The sequence below is a fragment of the Silurus meridionalis genome, chromosome 2, assembly GCF_014805685.1.
Source record: "Silurus meridionalis isolate SWU-2019-XX chromosome 2, ASM1480568v1, whole genome shotgun sequence".
Classification (NCBI taxonomy): domain Eukaryota; kingdom Metazoa; phylum Chordata; class Actinopteri; order Siluriformes; family Siluridae; genus Silurus; species Silurus meridionalis.
In genome coordinates this window covers 16144997-16169873 of record NC_060885.1, presented here as the reverse complement: position 1 = coordinate 16169873, position 24877 = coordinate 16144997, and the positions used below count along the sequence as shown (strand labels likewise).

The 24877-nt window shown below is 37.8% G+C and overlaps 1 protein-coding gene and 1 long non-coding RNA gene across 2 annotated transcripts in view; one reads left to right on the top strand and one right to left on the bottom strand.

Moving 5' to 3' along the window:
• Positions 1-19308, bottom strand: part of fbxw4 (F-box and WD repeat domain containing 4) — a 25046-nt gene extending 5738 nt beyond the window's left edge. Inside the window, 6 exon segments of the mRNA XM_046866371.1 lie at positions 1954-2019; positions 11508-11602; positions 11956-12088; positions 14489-14674; positions 15319-15414; positions 18874-19308. Of these exon segments, the coding sequence (XP_046722327.1) occupies positions 1954-2019; positions 11508-11602; positions 11956-12088; positions 14489-14674; positions 15319-15414; positions 18874-19058 (761 nt within the window). The 5' untranslated portion in view covers positions 19059-19308.
• LOC124396982 lies at positions 18410-24877 on the top strand. The gene is made up of 3 exons (XR_006927863.1): positions 18410-18809; positions 18902-19007; positions 23709-24877. It is a non-coding gene; the product is annotated as an uncharacterized LOC124396982 (long non-coding RNA).

Genomic DNA, 24877 nt, shown 5'->3' with positions numbered 1-24877 from the left:
TCACAGACCTCTGGACTATACAAAGGATGTGAACCATAAAAATTCATTTCTGATCAGGTGAGAATCAGGAAAAATGTAACACCTAAAGCATAATTTGTGTAACACTAATTTAAAAATATAATATTGTTCCCTATAAGTTATTATTTGTGAATAGTAACATGCCTATTCAATTTTTTTTTTGTAAGAAAAATAAGGCCATCTGTAAAGTACTTCATATTCTCCTGCCATCTGAATACTTCGTGCTGCTCACTGGTGCTGTCATACCTCCTCAGTCTGTTTTCCCACCAGCTGGTCAGCTGCGCTGCTGAGACATGAGGGTGTGAGAGATCTTGGCCTGTACATGTCTCCCTCTTTTATTCTCCTTTCCAGTCAACATGCAGTGTTCAGAAAGGTGCCCCCATCTTTTGTGAAAAATGTCAGGGACACTTGTCATTATACTTAAAGTGGTTCTTGAGGTAACGAGATAAACAAAAGATGGGAATACAAGATCTCTCATCGTTCTAATTGCCCTACAAACACGGCTGCAGCACAACACTTTGATTATTTAATATGAATGAAAATAGCATGCAGGGCTTTTAGTGAAGTTTAGTTGAGTGAAGCACTATGCTCTTAAAACACTGCTAATAATATTTTTATTTTTCATGAGATTTCACAAAGACAACTGAGAAAATTATAAACACATTTTGCTGTTTACTGCGAAGATGAAAACAATAGAAAAACAGCAGAAAAAACTGTGATGCTTTGATATCCATGTTTAAGATCTGATGTCTGCCTTTATCACTGATATTGTTGCCATCCTAATGTGTTGTCTCATGTTGGTAGTGGCTAAAGGATATGCTGGTGGTCTGTCTGGGAAACGTTTATAAAAAAAAAAAAAAAAAAAAAAAGGACACACACGCACACACAGCCCCCATTCCACCGCCCCTTCGCTCATGGCTGTTTTCTTGACCCCCTGTGACTGGCGGCTTTGTGCTCCGCACAAGGTGCACCTGATTACCAGACAGGAACACATTAGGGAAGGACACTTCTAACGTGAACACAGCACAAAGAAGATAGGAAAGAGAGTACAACATGTTGTGAGACTGGTCTGGCAATGCTACTGAGACCATGTATTACATAGAAACTACAATAAGAAATATAAACTAAGAAAAAGAAACATGAAAACAGAAAAGACCAACATCTCCACATGGAGGCATGGATCATTTAATTAGCCAATATGGCTACCACATCCCTGTGTGCCTTGAAAGGGTTTCCATAACAGTTAGATGCAAGCTCCCATGATTCAAAAATAAAGCCTGTCAGACCCATCAGTCTGGCACAACCTATCCATACTTCACAGATCAAACCTCAGCCTTTGCCCATCGAAATCCTGGCCAAAATTTCTCCTCTTCTTTGTAATATGTGATTCCCAGGGATATACATGGTGAAGTGCCCCTCCTCCTTCCCACCAACCATTCTCAAATTTCCTTGTCATTTGGTGCCGAACATACCATTTTTCCCCCCTTCTTAATTTTTCCTCCCCTTACTGACAACGTGTAAGCAGGCTGAATTCTGCAGGTAAAGCAGGGGAATTACAGAAGCCAGTCAGGTTGTATCAGGTTTAAGCCAGGCCTTTCATGATAGGAATTTTGAAGTCATCTTTGAACTTCCCAAGAAAAAAAAAAAAAAAAACACTAAAAACAAGATAGCTCAGAAGCTTATGAACAACAACTATTATTATCATACATTTACTTGTGTTATTAATTATACTGACAAATACTAAAGGGGGCTGAGATTGAACAGAACTTAGTGATTTTGTCAGGCTGCATCTCTAATCTTTTTGGAAAACACAATTACAATATTTTCAAGAAGAAATGCAAAGGATAAAAGAAGTGTTAATAGTAATCTACAAACAAATATAAAAGAAAATAATCAGATTAGATAACGAGAATTAAGTGTTAAAATGTCAACTACCTTTCTGTGTCCCATATCCGAAGAGGGGCATAATTTTCACAGCATGCTGTCCCGGTTACAAATGTACTGTTGGGAGAGATGCATAAAAAAGTGTTTACTAATGGATTTATTATATACAGGCATATATTAATTCAAGCACAGGCTGTCAGTTTGTCCCATATCTATATGCATCAAAAAAACTGTCTAATAGCATATAATCTATTATCATTTCTCATATGACAAAGTGCATTTATATGGTTACATTTTTGAGCTTTGACCATCTCTACTTTATCATATATTCTTGCCAGCACACAATTTATAAAACCTTTAACGAACAAACAAGTCTGAATACTGAAGGTGCAAGAAAAGCTGAGCGGTAAGGTAAGACAGTTGACTTTGTTCAAAGATGTGCATTCTTTCACCAAGCTGTTAGGGGGTGGCTAAGTAAGAGAAACAAAAACACTTTGGTACCCCTTTGATTTGGATGACAGGTTGAAATTAGTTGGAACAGGTAGGGAGGAGGGTGTGAGTGCATGTGCACTCCATGGTTTTGACCTGCTTGATAGTTAAGGATTATAGCCCTCCTGGACAGCTGGGATTGGCAGGTGAGGCTCCAAGCCTCCACCGCTCCCTGCATTGTGTGTGGAGGTGAGGTGCACAATAGGACTCCCACACTACTGAACAGCCAAGAATGTGGTGGCTTTAGCACCCAGGTATTCCTACAATGTCCTGCTGGGATGAATTCTTTCCCCCATAGCCCAATTGACTTCTTAGTCTTATGCCTAGCTTAAAAAAAATAGAAACACAACCAGCCTGTGTTCACATGCATAGGTCTGTATGAGCCGAAATTCAATACAAATATAGATTTTTGATGAATAGTGTGACAGATTTGAAAGGCTACAAAGATTTGAAAGCTCGCACACAATAAATCCCAAAGCTGCTTACTGAAACTCTCACTCTTTCTTTAGCATACTTTCATACCTCCAGAGAACACCCGAGCAGTGGGCTCTCCGCCCCCAACACCAGAAGAGAGGGGAGAGGAGGGAAAAAAAAAAAAAAAAACCACTCCACAATGGAATACCAGTGTGGCCTCAAATTAACAGCCCGTCTGTGTGAATAAGCTCTCTAGAGCCTGGGGTCCAACTCTTAAACACAGAGCACAAAACCAGAATGAGGGACAGTGACCCTAAACCATAACCAGTAAGTTGTGAAGAAAGAGCGAGATAGAAAGAGAGAATAAGAGCAAGAGAGTGAGTGAGCAGGCAAGAGAGAGAGAGATGATACAGAATTGAAAGTCACGTTTTACACCGAAGGTAATTGTAATACAAGGAGACAAGACCAAGAACTTGTTCATACAAAAAGGATCAGTCTGAACACATTTTTACTTGCGTTGACTTTTGGTAAAACATACTTGGTACGCTTAAATAATTTGTCACAAATTAAAAGGCATTACACTCATTCTGTATAATATACTTATCTGTAACACCACATGAAAGCCATGTATCGGAGGAAAAAATAGACACAACTAGTAAAAGAGAGAGAACAAGCGTTGATGCTTCTGCTGGCATTGGCTAGTTTCTTCACTGAGGGCCCAAGCCTATTGGCAAAGACAGCCATGGCAGCTGTCAACCCGGTTAGCAGTGGCCCATCAACCATATTCAGCTTGCTGGGCCAGTGCTGGCATTTTAATTACTGTTGGGTAAACTCATTTGCCTCAATGAAGGCTGTGTGTCCTAATAGAATATGCAAGCTGCATGACCTCTGAACCTGTGTGACACAAGATACAATAGGGGCAAAGCCAAGCTCTCTCTTCCCAGCCCTTATTACTCTCTATTACTTCAATTACTCATCCCTCACTGCGTCTGATTGTTGAGAGAAAGAAAATAAATGAGGAAAAAACACTACACAACAATTAAATACAGTTTTGTCCTCTGGACTTCTGACGGATATAAAAAGGAGTCCTAGTGATATTATAGCTGTTAAAGGTCAAAGCCTCCATCTTGCCTAACTTAACCCCCCCATAACCCATTTTGACCACATACTGCCCACACTCCTTTGAATGAAGGACGTAATCGACAACACCACCATGGCCCACACTACCCCCTCTGAACGACCTGGAAAACATAACTACTCCCCTAACCTAACACAGTGCCCCTTTGGATCATTAGAACATGTCAGGGGTTCACTGCTAACACCATTTTGGTAACCTAATCAACTGACATCATTATTCGTGGAACTGTGTAGCATGAAATTAGTGCCGGGGTCACACAAACTTTAATCCAGCCCCTTGCTGAGAGAAGAACTCCAACAGTAACAACATTGTTAGGGCCAAAACAACACAACCAACTCCGAGTATCAGTCAAGATTATTGCATAAGCAAAGAAATGTTTTACTGTGTAAAATAGAAGCTCTACACCTTAATTTAATTTAACAGACAATTACATTCAATTAATATGAGGGAACTCATTTGTAAAATGTATAGATTTATGATCTCATTCAGTAAGAGAGAAAGAAAAAAAAGAAATGCCTTGATGTGTCTTTTACTTAGACATTATAATTTAGCAATGTCAACTTTAATTGGACCACCTGTACACCTGGTCATTCATGCAGGTAACCAGTCAGCTGATCACGTTGCAGGAGGACACATGGGATTTTCATACACAACAGTCTCTAGAAAACCAAAATATTGCAAGGTCTGCTGGCTGTAAGAGCTATATATAACTGAAATAATCACTCTTTACAGCCATGGTAAGCTGAAAAGCATCTAAGAACGCACAGCAAATCAATTCTGGATGAGCTACAAGTGCAGAAACCCACGTTAAGTTTCACTCCTGTCATACAAAACCATAATCTGCTGCCATTTTAGGCACATACTCACCAGAACTAAACATTTGAAATCTGAAATAAAAAGATAATGTTTTTAGTTATTAACTGTCTAGTTTGGGTGAGCCCGTGCCCATTATGGTCTCAGCTGCCTGCTTCTAGCTGACATGAGTGGAACCCACTATGGCCTTTTGCTGTTGTAGCACATCCATTTAAAAAGTTTAATGTTTTGTGCACAATGAGATGGTTTTCTGCTTACCACGGATCAAACAAGTGTTGATTTATGAGTTACTGGCAGCTCAAACCAATCTGGCCATTTTCTTCTTAAAACTTTATTTTTATGTGAAAAATGCAGAAGATTATCTTCTGAAATAATCAGAAATAATCAGCTCATCAGACACCGAACACTGTGCAACAGTTACAGAGATCACTGAGATTTTGGCCAGCATAAACTTAGGATGGATTTACAGGTGCTCCTATTAAAGTGGATGCCGGAGTAGCTTAAATTTGAGCATGGATTTAATTAATAAAAAAAAAAAGATTAATATTGTATAAGTTTAATCTAAAAAAATATATCAATTTTGACTTTGTCAGGAAAAATCCATACTTTTTTAAATACACAATATATAAGTACATATCAGTCCCTCTGAATGGTGAGTAACACAGGGGTACAAATGAGGTTCACAGCAAGTGTAAGCCCAGCACATCAGCATGTCTTTTAAGTGGGATAGCTTTGGGCCCAGAGGAGGTTGTTCATTTGTTACGGTTGACCCCGGGCTTTGTAAGAAGGGATGTATCTAGTTTGTAAAAGTGCTTTCATCTCGGCCCCTAAATATGTTTGAATTGAAAAGGGTTATGATGTATTTATATCGCTCTGAAAAGGACAATAGAAAAGGTCTCCCTCACTCTTTCTTTCTTTCTCGCTCTCTCTGTGTCTGTGCCCCCGCCTCAGCCCCCACTCCCCCCACCTTCAACTCACACCCGAGTTCACAGACCTTTTGGCTTTCTGTTCATGTCCCCTGTGTCTGAGGTCAGAGGAACATTCCACACACCGCCTTTTGCTTAGCTGGGTGGAACATCCCCAGATCAATTTGGACAAAATACAACAGAAAATTCATGAGAAGCTCAGCAGCCCACTGTCATTACTGCTGCAGGCCATTAGTCACCTGACTCATTATGTCTTATTACAACACATGGAAAGTGCGATGCAAAGGTCTGCAGCCATGTTTGGTAACACTGTTATTTACTTCTGGAATTTACAATCACATTTTTTGAATGATTTGTCCCATTTGTAGTTGCAGGAAGCCCAGAAAGATTCATGTCTGTTTAGTCGCCTTGTTTAAATTCTATTAAGAGGCACTGTGATTAACTAAACATTTGAATATTTATTTACAACTAATTTCTGTAAACTCACTCTTCTTTGCTATTAAAAAGCAAACCAAATGAACATTTGGCACCACTGTATGAATCAGCAATCTACACTCAAAATGGGGTCTACATACTCACCGCACATCTAAGGGAAAAATGCTTTTCACAGAGTACCAGAAGTTTCCATCTCAAATGCACCCAGGGAACACCTGTATGTGGCATGTGTCTAATGATCTGCTTCTGCAAAGCCTGTATAGAAGGGGCATATTGACTGCAATTATTCAGGACACCACCTGCAGTCAAGGGCTATAGCTCCCATGCAGTGCTTTCAGTAGTAAGCGCCCTGTATTTAACATGTGGGAACGTACATTCTGTCTGTTATCGCTTTATTGTTGCAAGCTTTTTTACCCCCTTCTTTTCACTTGCTTTTTTTTTTTTTTTTTAACTAATTGAATTCTTGACTCCTAAGACACAGCTCGGTCTACTAGACTTGAGAAAGCAACTAACAGAGAGAGAGAGAAAGAGAGAGAGAGAGAGCGAGAGAGAGAAAGAGAGACGAAAGGAGGAATGAAAGACATGAGATTCAGGATTTTTTTTCCCCTCTTTTCCCTTTTTTTTGTGTTTGAGTGGGGTGGAGCAATGGGGGTGAAATCGTGGAGGGTGGGGTTAGGGCAGCGAAGAACGGTGACTCTCCATGTACTTTGATACGAAGGGTCAGAGGTCATGCTCCCTCCGTTTGCCAGAGAGAGGCGATTTGGGGGCGGTTTATCCAACAATAATTTTCTTTGGAAAGTTTCAAAGGCAGTACCCCTGCAACATCTTTGTAGTTGTGCTTGACCAACTCTAGACAAAACAGATTCTGCCAAAAAGGACCCTTTCTCACCTCTCCTTAGGGGTTGCTTCTCTCTTCGATGCCTTGCACCCCCTCCCCCTTCATCTCCCATGGTCTGATCAATGTAGACTCACTACAACTGCTGAGGCATTGTCTACTCTGCTCTTTGACGCATGCAGATCAACTGTCACAGGCTCGAACCAATCGTGCTTACAGCACAACTCCTGCAGACCATATGTGCATCAGCTTATGAGAAATCATTCATATACACACATTTATTTTTATATTTATTCACTCACATGTATGATCGGCGATGCTGTAATCGACAATTTCCCAGCAAAACATAATGTAGGAATATTACTAGGGAAAACTGTAAATGAATTCAGAGACAAAACTCTGCAGAATCATCTGTAATGAGATTATTACAGTACACTACTTCAAAAATCAACTAAGGCCCAACAAAGAACCAAGTATTTCCCAACACTAATCAAGCTTTAGGACCATCACACCATGATCTAACAAATTTGATGCTTATGGAAAATTAAACCCTAAAAAAGGGGGACATGTTAGGGCAAAGATCCGCTTTATTTTGCACATTAAAACCATCATCTTGCCATTTGTCACAGTCTCCTAAAGTAAAATGTAATTTTAGCTTGTGTGAAGACTAGCATGAAAACGAAAGAAAGCCCTTGTATCTTGAGAACAAATGATTTTGGCGTTGTGAGTGTACACACATCGGCTAGAGTTACATTCTCTTGGATGGAGTCTTCAGACTGTGCAAGCCCTAGCTTGCTAGCAAAAGTCTGACATGTTTGACATTACAGGAAACAATTTAGCTGACTATTAGTCACACACTCAAATGCTTCCTTATAATTCACCAGGAAAGCAAAATAAGAGAAAAATAGGCCTAAAAATATGGAGAAAACTGCTCTTGTAGTGTGGTGAGCTGTTCTAAATCGCATTCAAATTATTCATAGCTCAGGCTCATGGATTATATATCCATATAATCACTTTAGATCTACTATTAATTAAAATTTGATTTTTATTGCATAATCATGGCACTTTTTTCATACATGCTTTAAATTGCAAATTCAGGCAGTTCAGATAAACAATGCAGACCACGCTGTGCTTACTAAACAATGGGAATGACACCCAAGTATGTGAACACAGGTGAATTGGATGGCATTATCCTATTATTCCTCATTATGATATTGCAGGAAAAACAAATAAAAACAAATTTTTAAAGGGTTTATTTCATGCTTGATCAATTGGCAGTTGAACTTATTTTAGACGTATTCAAGATATTTTTACCTGACACGATCGCTAGAGTTTAAGTTTTTATTATTATTATGTACACTGTCGTCCTGTACCATGCTCTAATTACAGGCACTAGGAGTCCTGAAAGAGCAACTTTCATCAAATAAGCTACTTTTTGATTGTATTATAACCGACAATATATTATAGCAGCAGCAGCAGCAGCAGCGGAAAAAGAATTAGCTTTAATACTAAGCGACCAAGGTGACCATGTCTTGCTCCAAAAAATGAAAAAATGGTTTTAGTTATCGCCTTCAGCTTGTTCACTCTGGCTTTCATGTGAGACAGTCGATAGACAGAATGGGTTGCCAATGAAGAGAAATAGCAGCGATGCACTTTCAGATCGAAAAGTATACATATATGTTATATTATATTCATTGATATAAATTAGATAGATTACTTTCAATGCTGAAATCCTCCATTCTATGAGACCCTAACCATGACACCCTAATCTTTACTCTACGACTAAGAAATAGGATGTGTTTCTGAGCAAATGATTCAGTAAAAAACAAGCACAGAATTGTGCTAGCATGGTAACAAATTCAACTGTGAAATACAATCCTGGGAAAAGGAGTAGCAAGAACACTGCTGAGATCAATCATCTTCACAGCAAAGAGATATGAGGAAAAGAAGAATCAACATTGGCTTTTTTTTATACATTTAAAGTATCACTGTAACAAACCTTAAGATTATGTAAAATTGACAGCAAATGTGAGTGAGAGGAAAGAAAGCGTAATAAACAGACAAAGAAAGTTAGCCAAAAAGTAGAAAACATAAGAAATAGTTGTATAACAGTATAGCAGAAGTAGAATACTAAAAATATATACTACTGGTGTTTTGCACTTTTGCAATTACACAATAAAAATGTACGACATGATTGTGTCAAAAGCACACCCACACTTCACTCTCATGCTCTTCTTTTCCCACTCTCCATTTCTTTAGGATACTGTTGTTCTCTGTGCCTCCTGTCTTACTCCCTCCCTGTCCTTTAGATACCTCAGGCGTGAAGCTGGAACAATTACATTTGCAACACAAGGGTCTCTTCGTCACCAGGCTTCCCAAATTAAAAACACACACACTGTACAATCAGCATTTTGTAAACCCCCTACTGCCACCTTTAAGATTGGCTTGGCTCCTTGATTATAACTTACAGGATATAATAACAGGCAATTATAACAAATCAAACAGGTGTTGCAGTTATTCTGTCATGTTAAGAGCTACTCAATGCAGAAGTCAAATTTGACCTTTTTATCCTTTTTAAAAAACATTTATTTGACTTATACTTTAAATGATTTTAAACAACTGAGAAGAATTTGATGAGCCAAACTTCATGTTTTTCAGCTTCTCAGGAATATACCACAAATAGATGCCTTTTGAAGCCAAACTAGGTAACACCTTTTAGAGCATTAAATGAACTTCTCCTGTCAATTATTTGGAGGCAACAGTCTGTTTCAGAGGCCTGCTATTTCAGCCATCAAATTGGAGAATTAATGATGTGGATAATCGTTTCTTATTCAGAAATCTTAAATCCATGGGTGATCGGTCAGGGTAACAGGGTTTAATAATTTAGCCGAACGAATACAGCAGTACTAAGCCACCTTGTTTGCTTTGGTCACACACAGGATGTGTGAATGAAGATGAAAACTACGAAGAACTCAACACTGTTGTGCAGTTGCTTCAAGTGCCAGATTATTGCATTCAATCAACAGCGCTGGGAAGGTGCGCTTGATAGATCAGCTGCCTGACACGCAGAGGCAGGTGGAGGCTCAGTACTAGTGTTACAGCTTCATGCGGCTGTGTCATTAAGTGAGTGGGTGTATACATGGCTGAGCAATCAAAGGCAACAGAAGTGAAGGCAACCCTGCTTCGACATTATATCCTGCCTCGGTTTTTTCCCCTTTCATGTCCCTCACTGCTTTGTCTCACATTATTTATTTTTTTTTTTTACCTAGTTCATCACATTTAGAAAGGGTTTGCAGGCTGTAAATGAGTAAAGGTTGAAAAACAAAAAAAAAAAAAAAAACCAATTTGACATCTCTAAGCCTAAATATATTTTAAATAACCTCTTTGTTGTCCTTAAGATGACCATTCAAATTTAAGTAAAAAAAAATAAATAAATAAATAAATACAGGGACCAAGTACTATATACAAATTTAAATGTATCCTTCTTTAAAGTTTATTTATTAATACAACAGGCAGGAAACAATGGTTCTACCATTATAACAACCTAAAGATAATCCAGACCAAATAAATCTGCAGGTTCCACACCATGAGGTGGCACAATTCTGCTTTCGAATCATTTAGAACCAAGGTCCTATTCTTTGTCATCTGCATTACAGAGGTGTTTACGAACTGACATCAAAGAAACGGCATGGCAATAAATTGGAGAAAACATAAAAAAAGAAATAAAATAAAAAGTCTGGTCACCTGCTTTGGTGCACACTGTTTTTGACCAATTCACCCCTCTACCCGAAATGCTGGCCTAAGCCCTTCTCTATTTTTCCAAACCATTGGATATTTTTTTTATTTGGACAAACTCAGATTTCCCCTGATGAAATGTAGCAGGCCAATGTTGGGGGTCTCATGATGATGAGTACTACAGAATGAAACTTAAAACTAACAAAGTTGAAACAGGAAACAGAGGAGAAATAAAAAGTCTCATTAAGGTGAATTATATGATCTTTGCAAGAAATTTGCTATATGATTAGGTAATAATAAATACAATAACTGACAAAAAGTGCTATAAAAAATAAAACACAAGGGGGTCATGCTGTCAAAGGCAGACAGTCAGTGAGAATTATCAATCTGCAAATAATTACCATTTTACTTTATTAATAGTCATGCTTTTAACCATTTAGGGTTACATTTAATAGCATTCATGGGTTTCTAATCCTGCTATCAGTTACATTTTTGCAGCTATAACCTGATGTTCTTTTACAATTTCACTCATTCTCTCACTCTTTTCTCTTTCTGGAAGTTAAAAAGACAAATAAATAAATAATTAATTAATTAAATAAACACGTAAATAAATAAAGAAAAAAAGAAAATGTATTAACACCTTTTGACCTCAAACATCAGGTCTGTTCCTGATCATAATCCTGTCATTTTTAATAGCAAAATGTCCAACTCCTCCACTCCACTCCTATATTTCCACTAATAATGGACTAAGGAGTGTTGTGTCTGACTAATGGGAAAGAAGATAACCATCAAAAAAATTAAAACTAAAACACTGACTCACCACAGAGAGGGACTGATGGCCACTGACCACACTCTGTCATAAGTACGGATGGTATGAAGACATTTTCCCAACTGGTCTGAATTTAATGACCACATCTAAAAAAAAAAAAAAAAAAAACCAAGAACAAGACAACAAAGTTTTATTAACATACATCTTTAACAAAAAAGATTAAAAGATGCCCCATATCTTTCATGGACATAGAAAAGCTTTTTTCATCGTACAAACCAAAAAAAAAAAAATCAATCAAGAACAGAGTACATGATACTAAAACTAAAAACTGTCCAAACAGTAACTAGAAAACAATGCATTAGACATTGTTTACAGTTTTTTTTTGTTCCCCATCATATTATTGGTTTGCTACAGCTTAAACCTGAATAAATGCTTTACAACACATTGCTTTAAATGACTATAAATAGAAGAATAGATCATCATCATGGTATCATCTTACCTTAGCAGTCTTGTCTCTAGAGCCACTAATTATCAATTCTCCCCTGCAGTCAATACAGTTCACCTCCTGGTTATGGCCATAATACTCCACAGAATAATCACGGCTTTTATAATGGACCGTGATCTTCCCATCCCTGTCCAACATACAAAAGATTTAACATTTATTAAAGCAGTGATCAATAAATAAATAAAAAGTAAAATATTGGTGAAGTTTACATATTAAACTTGTGTCAGCTCTAATGTTAATTCTAAAGTCTGAATTTTAAGAAAGAATTGTCTATACTTTTATACTATGGACAATTGATATAAAAATTTAGAACCCAACACAAATTCTCACTGAATTTGAATCAATATATTTTAAATCCAATGGAGCACACTATATGCTCACTTTACAGTTTTTCTTAGTTGCTTTGAAGCATTTCTCGAATCATCCTTAAGATTTGCAAATCAGTGCATTCTCAAAACAATGTGAACAAACAGCATAACATATTGGATTTCTTGCAAAAGCCTGTTTTTTGCTCAAAATCCTTAGTACTTATCTCAAAAATAAGTATTTGTGTCAATTAACATATCATTGCCATCAAAATACCAAGTCCTTTTATCATTGTTTACGAACAAGATAGTCAAAATGTTAGTCATTTTTTCAACATGACAATGCTTTATTTTGGTATTTCTTGATGTAAACTATGTTTTGGATTACAAGTATTAAAAATGCATGAGGCTGAATTGGCAACTATAAATTTCAACAGCACAAATTTACACATTACTGTATGTGGGATATTGATTGTAAGAGACTGGTACAGGATTCACCCTTTTTTTTTATTTTTCTTTACTAGTGGACTGACAAAAAAATACAGTAACTATAGTCACTGCCACACTATACAGTGCAATCTGTCTCTACCCCCGGACGTCCCAGTCTGTTGGGCCACAGATTTATCCACATCACAACAGATATCATCCCTTGCAATACCATTGTGAGGCCATGACTGACAACATGGTCCACAATAGTGGCTCTAATTTCGTCTGAAATGTGTCTATGTCTCTGGCCTCTTCTTCCTCCTTACCCTTCCAGCATGCATCTTTATTCTTGGCTCTCGATAATGTTTGTTTCCTAGTTGTTCATCCATTTTCAACAATTGTAAATCTGTGTTTTGCTTTTTTTTTTATATACACTCGTCAATTACAGTAAAAGTTCACGAGATTCAGCCTTGACCTATTTTAGAGAACTAGTAGATCATTGGTTGATCTGAAAGTGAACATGCCCCTTTATTAGGGACATTCAAGGATCATCTGCACAATTCATCAATTCAAGACACATTTACCAAAAAAGTTTAATAGAACTGTGAAGAAGAAGAGCTTGACAAATTTTGACAACTGGTTTTGCATTTAATGACACATCCAATGAACTGGTGCCTAAATGTTTTGGGGGATAAGACCATTTAGGTGAAACAGCAAAAAAAAAAAAAAAAAAAAAAAAAAAAAAAAAAAAAACCCAGACACTTGTACACAATCGATTAAATGATGTACAAAAGAAAAGAAATGTTCTTATGATGAGCACAAATGACTAAATGATGTGGAGGTTGAACAAGTAGTTATGAGAATTTTATTTCTGATCTGAGAAATGCTCCAAAGCGACTGAGAAAAACTGTAATAGGTATTCCCATACACCCTACACTGTGCTGCTATCACACGTTTGACTAATTGGATAAAAGCATCAATGGGTCTCCAAAATAGTGGCCGGTAGTGAATATAATCTGTTATGCTTTAAACTTTTTTTTTTTTAACTCTAAATGTTTTTAGTAGTGCAATTTAAAATGATTGCAACCTAAAAGGCTCTAAATATTCCTCATGTTTACAGATGGGTCCACCTGTCCCTTTATTGTAGTGCTGTTTAGCCTTATTTACAAAGGGCTATTGTCAGTGCAGGTTTTAATCCTAGTCAAGTCGAAGCCTTGGATGTGATAAGATAACATTTTGCATTTACTTGAACTTGGAAAGCCAAACATGGTTCAGCATTGCAATGCCTCTGTGCACAAAGTGAGTTCCTTAAATATCTGCTTTACATGGTTTAGAGCACTGACCTCAACCCTACTGAACACCTTTGGAATGAATTGGAACACTGACTGCACCTTAGGCCTCCACACCTCACCTTCATCGCTACCTGACTTTACTAACACCCTTGTGGCTGACGAACATAAATGTCCACAATCACACTCCAAAATCTAGTATAACATCTTCCCAGAAGAGTGGAGGGAATTATAAGTGCAAATTGGGACTAAATGTAAAATGCAATGCTCAAAACGCACATACCATGCTTATGACCTGGTGTCCACAAACCTTTGGCAATATAGTGAATATCACTTTCAAACAAATACCAATTAAGAAAAGTTTTTGGAAGAATTAGAAAAATTATCAAGATTTATCAACATACATTTTATGTTTTTCCTTATTATATTGTTTAAAAAAAATTCTGTTATCATGAGCAATCTACTAAATTAAAAAAGATACAATGACTAAATAAAAAATTAATTTACCCTCCAGCACTGACGAGATGTGCGTCCGTCAATGCGAATCGACACACGTCTTCTTCATGTCCTGTAAAAACGTCCACCCTGTTATGCTGAAACCCTCTCTCAGACCCCCTGAGATCATAAACGCCAATGTCTGCTGCCTGAGAAAGATACAGCACATCTCCATCCAGCTGTAGCCACGGCAACAAGCTGTGAGGGGAGAATAAAGCGACAGACATTTCTCCTACACGTGTAGCTCAATCAGGCTTCCAAGGTCTTATAGGTAATAAAGTGGATAATAAACAGGACTGTGATTTCTTGTCCCAGCTGGTGATCAAAGACACAAACACAATCATGTTTAAAGAAATGATTTTATCATGGGATAGACAAAAAAAAAAAAAAAAAAAACCATACAAAAAAAAAAAAAAAAGACAGGCTTGATAAGTCATGTATTAAAAAAAAGAAATAGAGTAGTTAATGTTTAAATTTTTTTTTACTTTTTCTTCAATATTTTGTGACAGAGATATAAAATAACACAAAGAAATACATTAACTGGCCTATTTTTTAAGCTGATTTTCTGAAAATGTCACCATAAGCTTCAGAATGATGAAAGGTGCAAGATATGTTAGTTTCAAATATCTGATTCCATGAAAAGTTTGTCTATGTTAATTGCATGTTTGCTGACAGGCTACAAAAAAAAGGTGCATGGTCATGTGACATGACAGTAAAATGGCTTCTTCCATGAAAGTATGTGGACCTTTTCTTGGTTTATTGACAAAATGTGCCAGTCTCTTTAGCACACCATAAGAGTAACAAAATATTTCAAGACATTCTATAATGTGTAATAAACTTACTTAATCTTCCACTTGAGGAGGACGTTGTAACGACAAACTCCATGACTCCAATTTTGGGAAATCTTCACTCTGTCCTTTAGTGCAATGGCAGGGTATCTATAACACCACATTCAAGATTTTCAGACACATGCTCACAGAAAGGTGCACAATTTACCAAATATCTTTTTCTTTTAAAAAGAAAGCAGTAACTGCTGCTTTGAAATATAACAAAATACATTTGGGTTATTTTTAAGAGTTAAGAGCTTCTGTAAATTATTGAATTGTAATAATAGCATCCATGTTAGCTTACACTGCCCTTTTTAAATTACAGTAAAGCCCACCATTGTCTGGGGCACGTTTTGTGCTGATAGTTAACCATAAAATCACTCTAATTTACTTAGATTCAGAAAAGGAGAGCTGCATGTGCAACTTGACTTTGAAACCATAACATATGTATATAGCAGTGAAATGTTTTTGTTTCACCATTTGATAAAATCTTATACTGGTTTATATTATTATAAGCTTATGAAGGCTCATTGACATCTTTTTAACAGAAAGATAAACAGAAAGACACTCTTGAACTTTACCTTCCTGAGCTGATTGGTTATGCTGCTTGCAGTAGTAGCTTTAAAAGTAGGCACACATTTTCAGGGCCTTGCAACTGCTTTAGAACAGCATTACATTATAAAGCCTGTGCTGCTGGTTAGGAAAAAACGATGTGCTATATTTTAATTGAGACAACCGACATAGACTACAAATATAGTCCTTCATCAGAATTTCATACACTCCTGAACAAAATCTTAAGAACGGGGTGAACATTAAAAGTATTCAAATTTTGCGCTGGTGGATCATAACCAGGTTGCTAGAACTTCTTTAAAATGGCAAAAAAAAAAAATAAACAAGAGCAAGAAACAAAAAATGGAGAGCAGGCAATGTATTGAAAACTGTTTTAAACTCAAACGGGGCTGTTCATTAGCTAATCAAAAGTTTAAGACCACAGCCTTTAAAACGAATAATTTGTGGAAAAATATGGCTTTAATGTCATTGTCCTTAAGACAGTCACACTGTCATTTGTAAAAAAAAGTGTTTGCCATCATTAATTTAATAACTGGTTGGGCCACCTGTAGCAGCAACAACTGCAATCAAACGTATGCGATAACTTGCAATGAGTCTGTTAAAGTGCTGTGGAGGAATTTTGGTCTATTCATCTATGCCGAATTGTTGCAATTCAGACACATTGGAGGGTTTTCAAGCATGAACCTCCTTTTTAAGGTCATGCCACAGCATCTCAATAGGATTCAGGTGAGGACATTGACAAGACCACTCCAAAGTCTTCATTTTGATTTTCTCAGATTTGTCATTCAGAGGTGGACTTGCTGTTGTGTTTTGGATCATTGTCCTGCTGCAGAACCCAAGTTCACTTCACCTTGAGGTCATGAACAGATAGCTGAACATTCTCCACAATTCATGGTTTTATTTATCACAGCAAGTATTCCAGGTCCTGAAGCAACAAAACTGCTTTCTGAAATGTGGTGTTATTTTGACACCAGACGTAATGGGACACACACCTTCCAAAAAGTTTAACTTGTGTGTCGTAAAACTGAGATGAACCTGAGAAAAGAACCTTTCTTTTTACTCAGCAGCGGTTTTCGTCTTGAAGCTCCAATTTTGCCCGTTTCTTAGGGTAGAGTCATTAACACTGACCTTAACTGAGGCAAGTGAGGCCTGCAGTTCTTTGGATGTTGTTGTGGGCTCTTTTGTGACCTCTTGGGGTAATTTTGGTCAGCCGGCTACTCCTGGAAAGATTCTCCACTGTTACATGTTTTTGCCATGTGAATAATGGCTCTCACTGTGGTTCGCTGGAGTCCCAAATCTTTAGAAATGGCTTTATAACCTTTTCCAGACTGATCGATCTCAATTACTTTCTTTCTCATATGTTTCTGAATTTCTTTGGATCCATGTCTAGCTTTTGAGGATCTTTTGGTCTACTTCACTTTGTCAGGCAGGTTCTTAAAAGATTTTTTGATTGTGAACAGGTGTGGCAGTAATCAGGCCTGGGTTTGGCTAGAGAAATTTAACTCAGGTGTGATAAACCACAATTTTAACACATGGCCATGTAGTTTTGGATTTTGTTTTCCCTCAATAATAAAAACCTTCATTTAAAAACTGCACTTGTTATCTTTTACTAATATAATCTTAAACTTATATTCAATTGCCCACTGTTTTAAAACTGCAGCTAAATCTGAACCATTTATACCAACGCTACAAAAAACACGGTCACTGCGGTGTATACACACACACACACACAATTTGTCTGGACAAAAAACACGGTCAATGCAGTGAAATATATACACACACACAATTTGTCAGGATCCCTAATAGTGAAGTGTTTTCACCGTAGTGACCGTGTTTTTTGTGGCATTAGTATAAACGGTTCAGATTTAGCTGCAGTTTTACAATAGTGGGCAAAAGGTAGATAAAATAGAGCCAATTTTTCAAATCTACTTGTGAATGTTTCTGAGCCCTTCCAAGAGTTAACAAAAAAAAAAAAAAAAATCACACTGACTTATCAGGTTATTGCTGAGGGAACAGAGGGAAAACAAAATGGAAGAAGAAAAATATAAATAATGAAATACATAGAAAATATATTTTACTGCAGGTAACCAAATATAAGGATCTTAATGATATGGAGATATTTACACGTCACGTGCTCATATAATGAAATTATATTCGTAATCGCAACACTAGCTAATAGTCTGTGGTAGTGTTTATGGCTACGGGTTAGGCTAGGTATTTTTTGTTAGGCAGACTGCTTTTTAACAACAATAATGACACTGAGCTGTTAAAAGAACATGTGCAATGTTCTTGTGCATGACTGCATACACTCATACCACTACAGCAATCAGTAACACGTAACTACTATGCCAGCGTCATTGTTGTTCTGTGAATAGTTGACCACCAATAATATCTGGCCCTGTGTTGTTCGCCTTCCATTAATGCCTGGATTAGGAGATTATTTACCTACAAAATCCACCTATATAATGATCAGGTGTAACGTTCAAACCACTGACAGGTGACACAAATAACACTGATTATCACATTATAATTGCACCTATCAAAAGTAGTGGGATATATCAGGTAGAAAGTAGACATTTAGTTCTTAGGGGTGTAGTGTTTGCAGGAATTAATCAAATCAAAACAGCCTGGGGAATAGACATGACCAAGTTGTTGACAAAGCCAAAGTAACAACTAACTTTGGTACAATTCAACATGTACTTCTGGCCCTCAGTCAGGTTTGATGATTGGCCTTGAAAAGGAAGATATAGAAGTAAAAGTTATAGGTTCATATCTCAGGGCGGTGATGGACACGTGCTAATGGACAGACTCTGGAACACTTTAAATGATACAGTGACGGTTTGCGCAGTTTACAGAATCAACTGTTAACGCACTTTCTCTGCGGAGGACACGCTCTACACCACTCAATCTCCGGAGACTACGTCTGGTTCGCGAAGGTCAGAGTTTAGCCATTTAGCAGTCTAGCTACATAGCTTTATCGATATTAAAATAAGTCCTCACATGTCTATTCCTTCCCGTGTCATTCCAGTGTTGATAAAGTGTCTCGCTATTCTTCTCCACACGACGTCTCGGACAGTGAACTGATGGCTTCTCCTGCAGACTTGAGAGAGGCGACATAGCGATTTGTAGTCCAGGTACGATAAGATTAGGTACAAAACATCCTCTGGTAACTGAAAGAATAGCATGCTGGCCTTCTCCAGACGCTCTGAGCTATCACGTCGGATCTATTGAGATGCTTCTTAACGTCTTTATGGTGGATAGATTTGTCTGTTTCAGACAGGCGCATGGAGAATCCCATTTTCACACGGCGCAGGAACACAGAGAACGATGGCAGCCATTCCAAACTGACACTAGATCACGTGGTTTCTGTGTTGCTCGCGCAGTCACATGGGCTGTGTTTAAAACGGCACGGCTGTGCACTGCATGCCCATTCAGTGGACACTTTTTATATCCAAGTATGCACTTTAGTACACACTATGGTCTAGTATACTACACAGTCACGTGACTAACCTGTCATTTAAGATAAGATAATACAAGATAAAACAATGCATGCCAATTTGCAGTAATTCTAACTGATTCTGATAAGATGAGATGAGATAAGATAAAATAACGCATGCCATTTTGTAGTATTTTTTAAACAAAAACTTTCCCCCAATCTCTTGGTGGTTAAAAAACATTTACTGTGAAAGAGATGTGTATTAAAAGTAATCCAGGAATTAGCCAGTGCACTCATAGTGCTGGTCCCAAGTACGAATAACACTGTCTCAAAGCAGGAGATTGTCTCTGCTTTGAGACAATGTCCATTGTGAAAGGAGATATAGAATTAAATGGGGAGGGATGCATTAGGAAGGGCATCCAGAGTAAAACGTGTCAAATCAAAAGCACAGCAGAGAAAGGAGAAGTGGAGGAGAGTGGAGGTTATGGTTGGCTCTTGGTACTATGACTGGTAAAGGGAGAGCGTAGCTGATATGTTAGAGCAGAGAAAGGTTGTGTGTTCAGGAGACCAAGTGGAAAGGAAGTTAGCCAGGAACATTGGAGGGGGGTTTAAACTGTTCTATCATGGTGTGGATGGAAAGAGAAATGGTGTAGGGGTGATTCTGAAGAAAGAGTACAGTAAGAGTGTAGTGAAGGTGAAGAGAGTTTCTGATAGGATGAATGTAAAGCTGGAAGTTTCAGGGGTGATGATAAATGTCATCAGTGCTTATGCTCCACAAGTGGGTTGTGAGATGAAGGAGAAGGAAAGATTCAGGAGTGAGTTAGATGAAGTGGTAGAAGGTGTACCTAGCAATGAAAGATTTTGCTAAAAGGGTGGAAATGGCAGTGGTGAACACTTATTTTAAGAAGAAGGAGAATCACAGGGTGGCGTATAAGAGTGGAGGAAGTTGCACACAGGTGGACTATTTTCATGTAGGAGATGCAACCTGAAGGAGATTGAAGACTGTAAGGTGTTGGCAGGGGACAGTGTAGCTAGACAGCATCGGATGGTGGTCCGTAGGATGGTTTTGGAGGTAAAGAAGAAGAGGAGGAGTGTGATGACTGAAAAAAAGAATAAGATGGTGGAAACTGAAGGAGGAAGACTGTAGTATGAGATTCAGGGAAAAGGTCAGACTGGGGCTCGGGGGTGGTGAAGAGGTGCTGGATGACTTGGCAACTAGTTCAGAAGTTATAAGGAAGACAGCTAGAAAGGTACTTAATAATAATAATAATAAACTTTATTTTGTATAGCACCTTTAAAAGAAGTTTCTCAAAGCGCTTGACATAAAAGATGAAATTAAAAGATAAACATTATATTACAGACACTAAAACTAACCATAGAGAAAATAAAAACCCAATAAATAACAAACAAAGAAGTCACATAAAAGCTACCCTAAAAAAGAGATATAGTGTGACATCTGGAAATAGAATGGAAGACAATAAGATGTGGTGGAATGAGGAAGTACAGGAAAGCATAAGGAGAAAGAGGTTGAGATAAGAAAAGTAGACTGGAGTACAAGGAGATGGAGAAGCAGGTAAAGAGGGATGTGGCTAAATCAAAGCAAAAGGCATATGAGGAGCTGTATTAGAAGTTGGACACTAAGGAAGGAGAAAAGGATTTGTACCGATTGGCCAGGCAGAGGGGCCGATCTGGGAGGGATGTGCTACAAGTTAGCGCAATAAAAGATGCAGATGTAAATGTGTTGACTAGTGAGGAGAGTGTGTAAAGAAAGTGAAGGGAGTATTTTGAGCAGCTGATGAATGGGAAAAATGAGAGAAGGTTGGATTATGTGGAGATGGTGAAGCAGGAAGTGGATAGGATTAGTAAGGAGGAAGTGGGACCAGCTATTAAGAGGATGAAGAGTGGAAAGTCGGTAGGACCAGATGACATACCAGTAGAAGCATGGAGATGTTTAGGAGAGATGGCAGTGGAGTTTGTAACAAGATTTTTTAACAAGATTTTGGAAGGTGGGAGGATGCCTAAGAATGCAGAAGTGTGCTGGTACTGATCTTTAAGAATAAGAGAGATGTGCAGACCTGCAGGAACTACAGGGTAATAAAGTTGATCAGCCACACCATGAAATTATGGGAAAGAGTAGTGGAAGCCAGGCTGAGAGAAGAGGTGACCATCTGTGAGCAACAGTATGGTTTCATGCTGAGAAAGAGCACTACAGATATATTTATATATTTTAATATTTGCTTTGAGAATGTTGAGGGAGAAGTATAGAGAAGGTCAGAAGGAGTTGTATTGTGTGTTTGTGGATTTAGAGAAAGCAAATGACAGGGTGCCAAGAGAGGAGTTGTGGTATTGTATGAGGAAGTCAGGTGTGTCAGAGAAGTATGTGAGGGTGGTGCAGGACATGTATGAGGACAGTGTGACAGCAGTGAAGTGTGCAGAAGGAACGACCAACTGGTTCAAGGTGGAGGTGGAATTGCAGGGAGAAGAGGTAGTGAAGGTGGATGAGTTTAGGTACCTGGGGTCAACAGTGCAAAGTAATTTGTTAGAGAAGTAAAGAAAAGAGTACAGGCAGGGTGGACTGGGTACAAGAGTGAAAGGGAAAGTTTATAGGACTGTGGTGAGACCTGCGATGTTGTATGGTTCAAAGACAGTGGGATTGATTAAAAGGAGGTGGAGCTGGAGGTGGCAGATTTGAAGATGTTGAGGTTTTCATTGGGAGTAACAAGAATGGACAGGATTAGAAACGAGTTTATTATAGGCACTGGGCATGTAGGACATTTTCGAGACAAGGTGATGGAGACTAGATTGAGATGGTTTGGACATGTGCAGAGGAGGGACATGGGGTATATCGGTAGAAGAATTCTGAGGATGGAGCCTCCAGGAAGGAGGAAAAAAGGAAGGCCAAGGTGTTAATTTGAAAGAGGCAGATGTAGAGGACAGGGTAGTATGGGGATGGATGATCCGCTGTGGTGACCCCTAACGGGAGCAGCCGAAATAAGAAGAATAAGATAGGTATTCAAAGTGAATTCCTTTCTAATTATATATAGAAAACCATATATTTGTCCAACACCGCAGACAGTCGCATCTAGTAATTAAAAATACCAGTGAGTAAGAATTTACCAATATATTATCAAAAGTCATTAATTTGTTCGATCATTACGTCATTTATTTTGACATGTATCTGCTTTATCCTGATCAGTATCATGAATGTGACATTAGGCATATAATGGGAGAATTCATCCCTGGATGGGACAACGGTCCTTTACAGGGCACCATGCACAGTCACATTAAAACACTCATTCTGAGCAATTTAACATAGCCGATCCACTTAGCGGCATGGAAAGTGGAAGGAGACAGGAGAACACAGGGGAAAACAGCACAGATGTAGAGTAGAATTCTAAAACCACATAGAGAAGGTTTATGCACAAAGATGACATGGCAATGTGACCTGCTAGCCAAATTTGCCACCATTATCAAAGTTAATAAATTTAACAATTTCTTCAGGATTTAGACTATTCACTGGCCACCTCAAATATAAATACCAAAGCAAGTAAGGTTTTAATCTCTCATATGACCTTGTTTCTATAATGCTTGATACATATGTGTTTTGTGAGTAAAAACTCTCAGCAGCTCCAAAATTTTCCATTACAGTATATGGTTCTACACATTTAGGTAAAGTACCTGTTATTCGAGCAGTATTTTGTTTTAAGAGAGCCCTTCTTTACAATAAAAAACTTTTTAAAATTAATTTCATTTCATTTTTTGCCATAGTACACCTGCAGGCTATTGTGGCAGGAAGCAGCCAGTCCTCTTTTTGCATTCACAAGATATTAGAGTTTTCCTTTATTACTGTAATTGGGTCTGCAGACATTGCTTAAAACACCTAACAAACTCCAGTCTTTGTGGCTGTGCTGCCTGTTAAAAGTTTCCTTGATGCAATAGAGTTGAGGCATGTCATTTTGGCATGTCACTTTCAAGAGAACACTTAAAACTTTCATGTTGTGGAATGCACTGTAATGCAAACATAATTCTATGTGTGGACATTCAAACCATTTAGTATTATTATGATATCATGACATATTGGAAATATGCATATATTGTATATTTTGGAAATAGTTCACCATGTATTAGCCTGATTTAACAAGCTAAATGATTCTTTTAGAAACTGAGAACTGAATTCTTTTTTTTTTCAGCAGATAAAGCTAGTCAGCTACTTCAACTACAAATGTCTTAATTGCACTGATTATAAAATCAGGATATTATCAGTCAAGATGCTTGTGTGGAAAAAAAAAACACTTTCTCTGTATGGTTTAAGAAAAGTGTTTTAGAAAGGCTTTATTAAAATTGTTTAAAATGTGGACTTTACTATAAACGGTTCTTTTCATTTTATGTCCTTTCACAGATCCAGTATTCACTGCTCTTCCAGACTTGATTTCTTGGTGGACATGCTCAGCTGCTTGTGGAATGCAATTTGTTCTTTTCTTCGTTCAGCTCTTTTCCAATTCCTCTCCATGTCCACCCCTCACTTTGGCTCCACTAACTGCATTGATGTTTTTCTTCTCCTCCTGCCTCTGTTTTTTTGAATGGCAAGCCTTTTTGACCGGGGATCCCATCTCATCTTAGCATTCAGTGTTTGTCATTGTAGTACATGTTTTTATATTGCCTTCACAATGGACCCATTTGATCCTACGTTATGGTATGTGATTGTCAGAAATGCAACTACTTGATAGGCGCTTTGTTAAGAAAGAAGTGCTAGCTTGACCTCAACCTATTCAAAGTGCTGACCAAGTAGTTTAAGGCTCCGGAGCAGTGTTTCCAAAAAGTTCTGCTTCTATGGTCCCTCTGCACTGCAGGTTTTACATTTTGCCATATAATTTTTTAATGGTTTAAGTAATTCTACATTATTATAAGGTTTGTTAATTATCATATATTACCAACCATTATCACTTGATGCGTCTAAGATTTATTATTTTTTTTTTTATATTCGATATTTTAATTGAATTAAAAAATATTAGCTTTGGCCTGAAGCAGGTACTTTCTGATGTGTTATTTTCTGATCAGTGTGTTTGGGACCAATTTAAAAACATTTTAGATATCAGACATATATAAATGGTGCTGAGTCCCCTACAATCATTACTTGATTACACAGAGAACACTAAAGATTCTTTGATCAGTTGTGCTCAGTGTGTGTACATGAAATATGCATCACCACAACGAGTCAGTGCTCGACATTCCGCCCCAATGAATGTCCATGTCCCCAAAACTCAAGTTTAAAAAAAAATCATTTATCATTGACGTTCCAGCTGAATTGGCATAAAAAAAGAGGGGGAGACTCTTTTGATCTCTTTTGGATGGTGCAGGGTGCTCTCTGAGGCTGGCAAACACATTTAGCCTGTAATTGTTCCGAACATTCTAACAATCAGCTTTAGAAATGCATGAGCAAACAAAGATTACAGATCCAATTGGAAAAGTCAACAGGTCTTCCATAAGTCCCATTTATAAACAATTAAACTGTCGGGAATCAAACTCTCCCTTTTGGTCAGTGTTTGCATTTCAATTATGTCTTTCAGC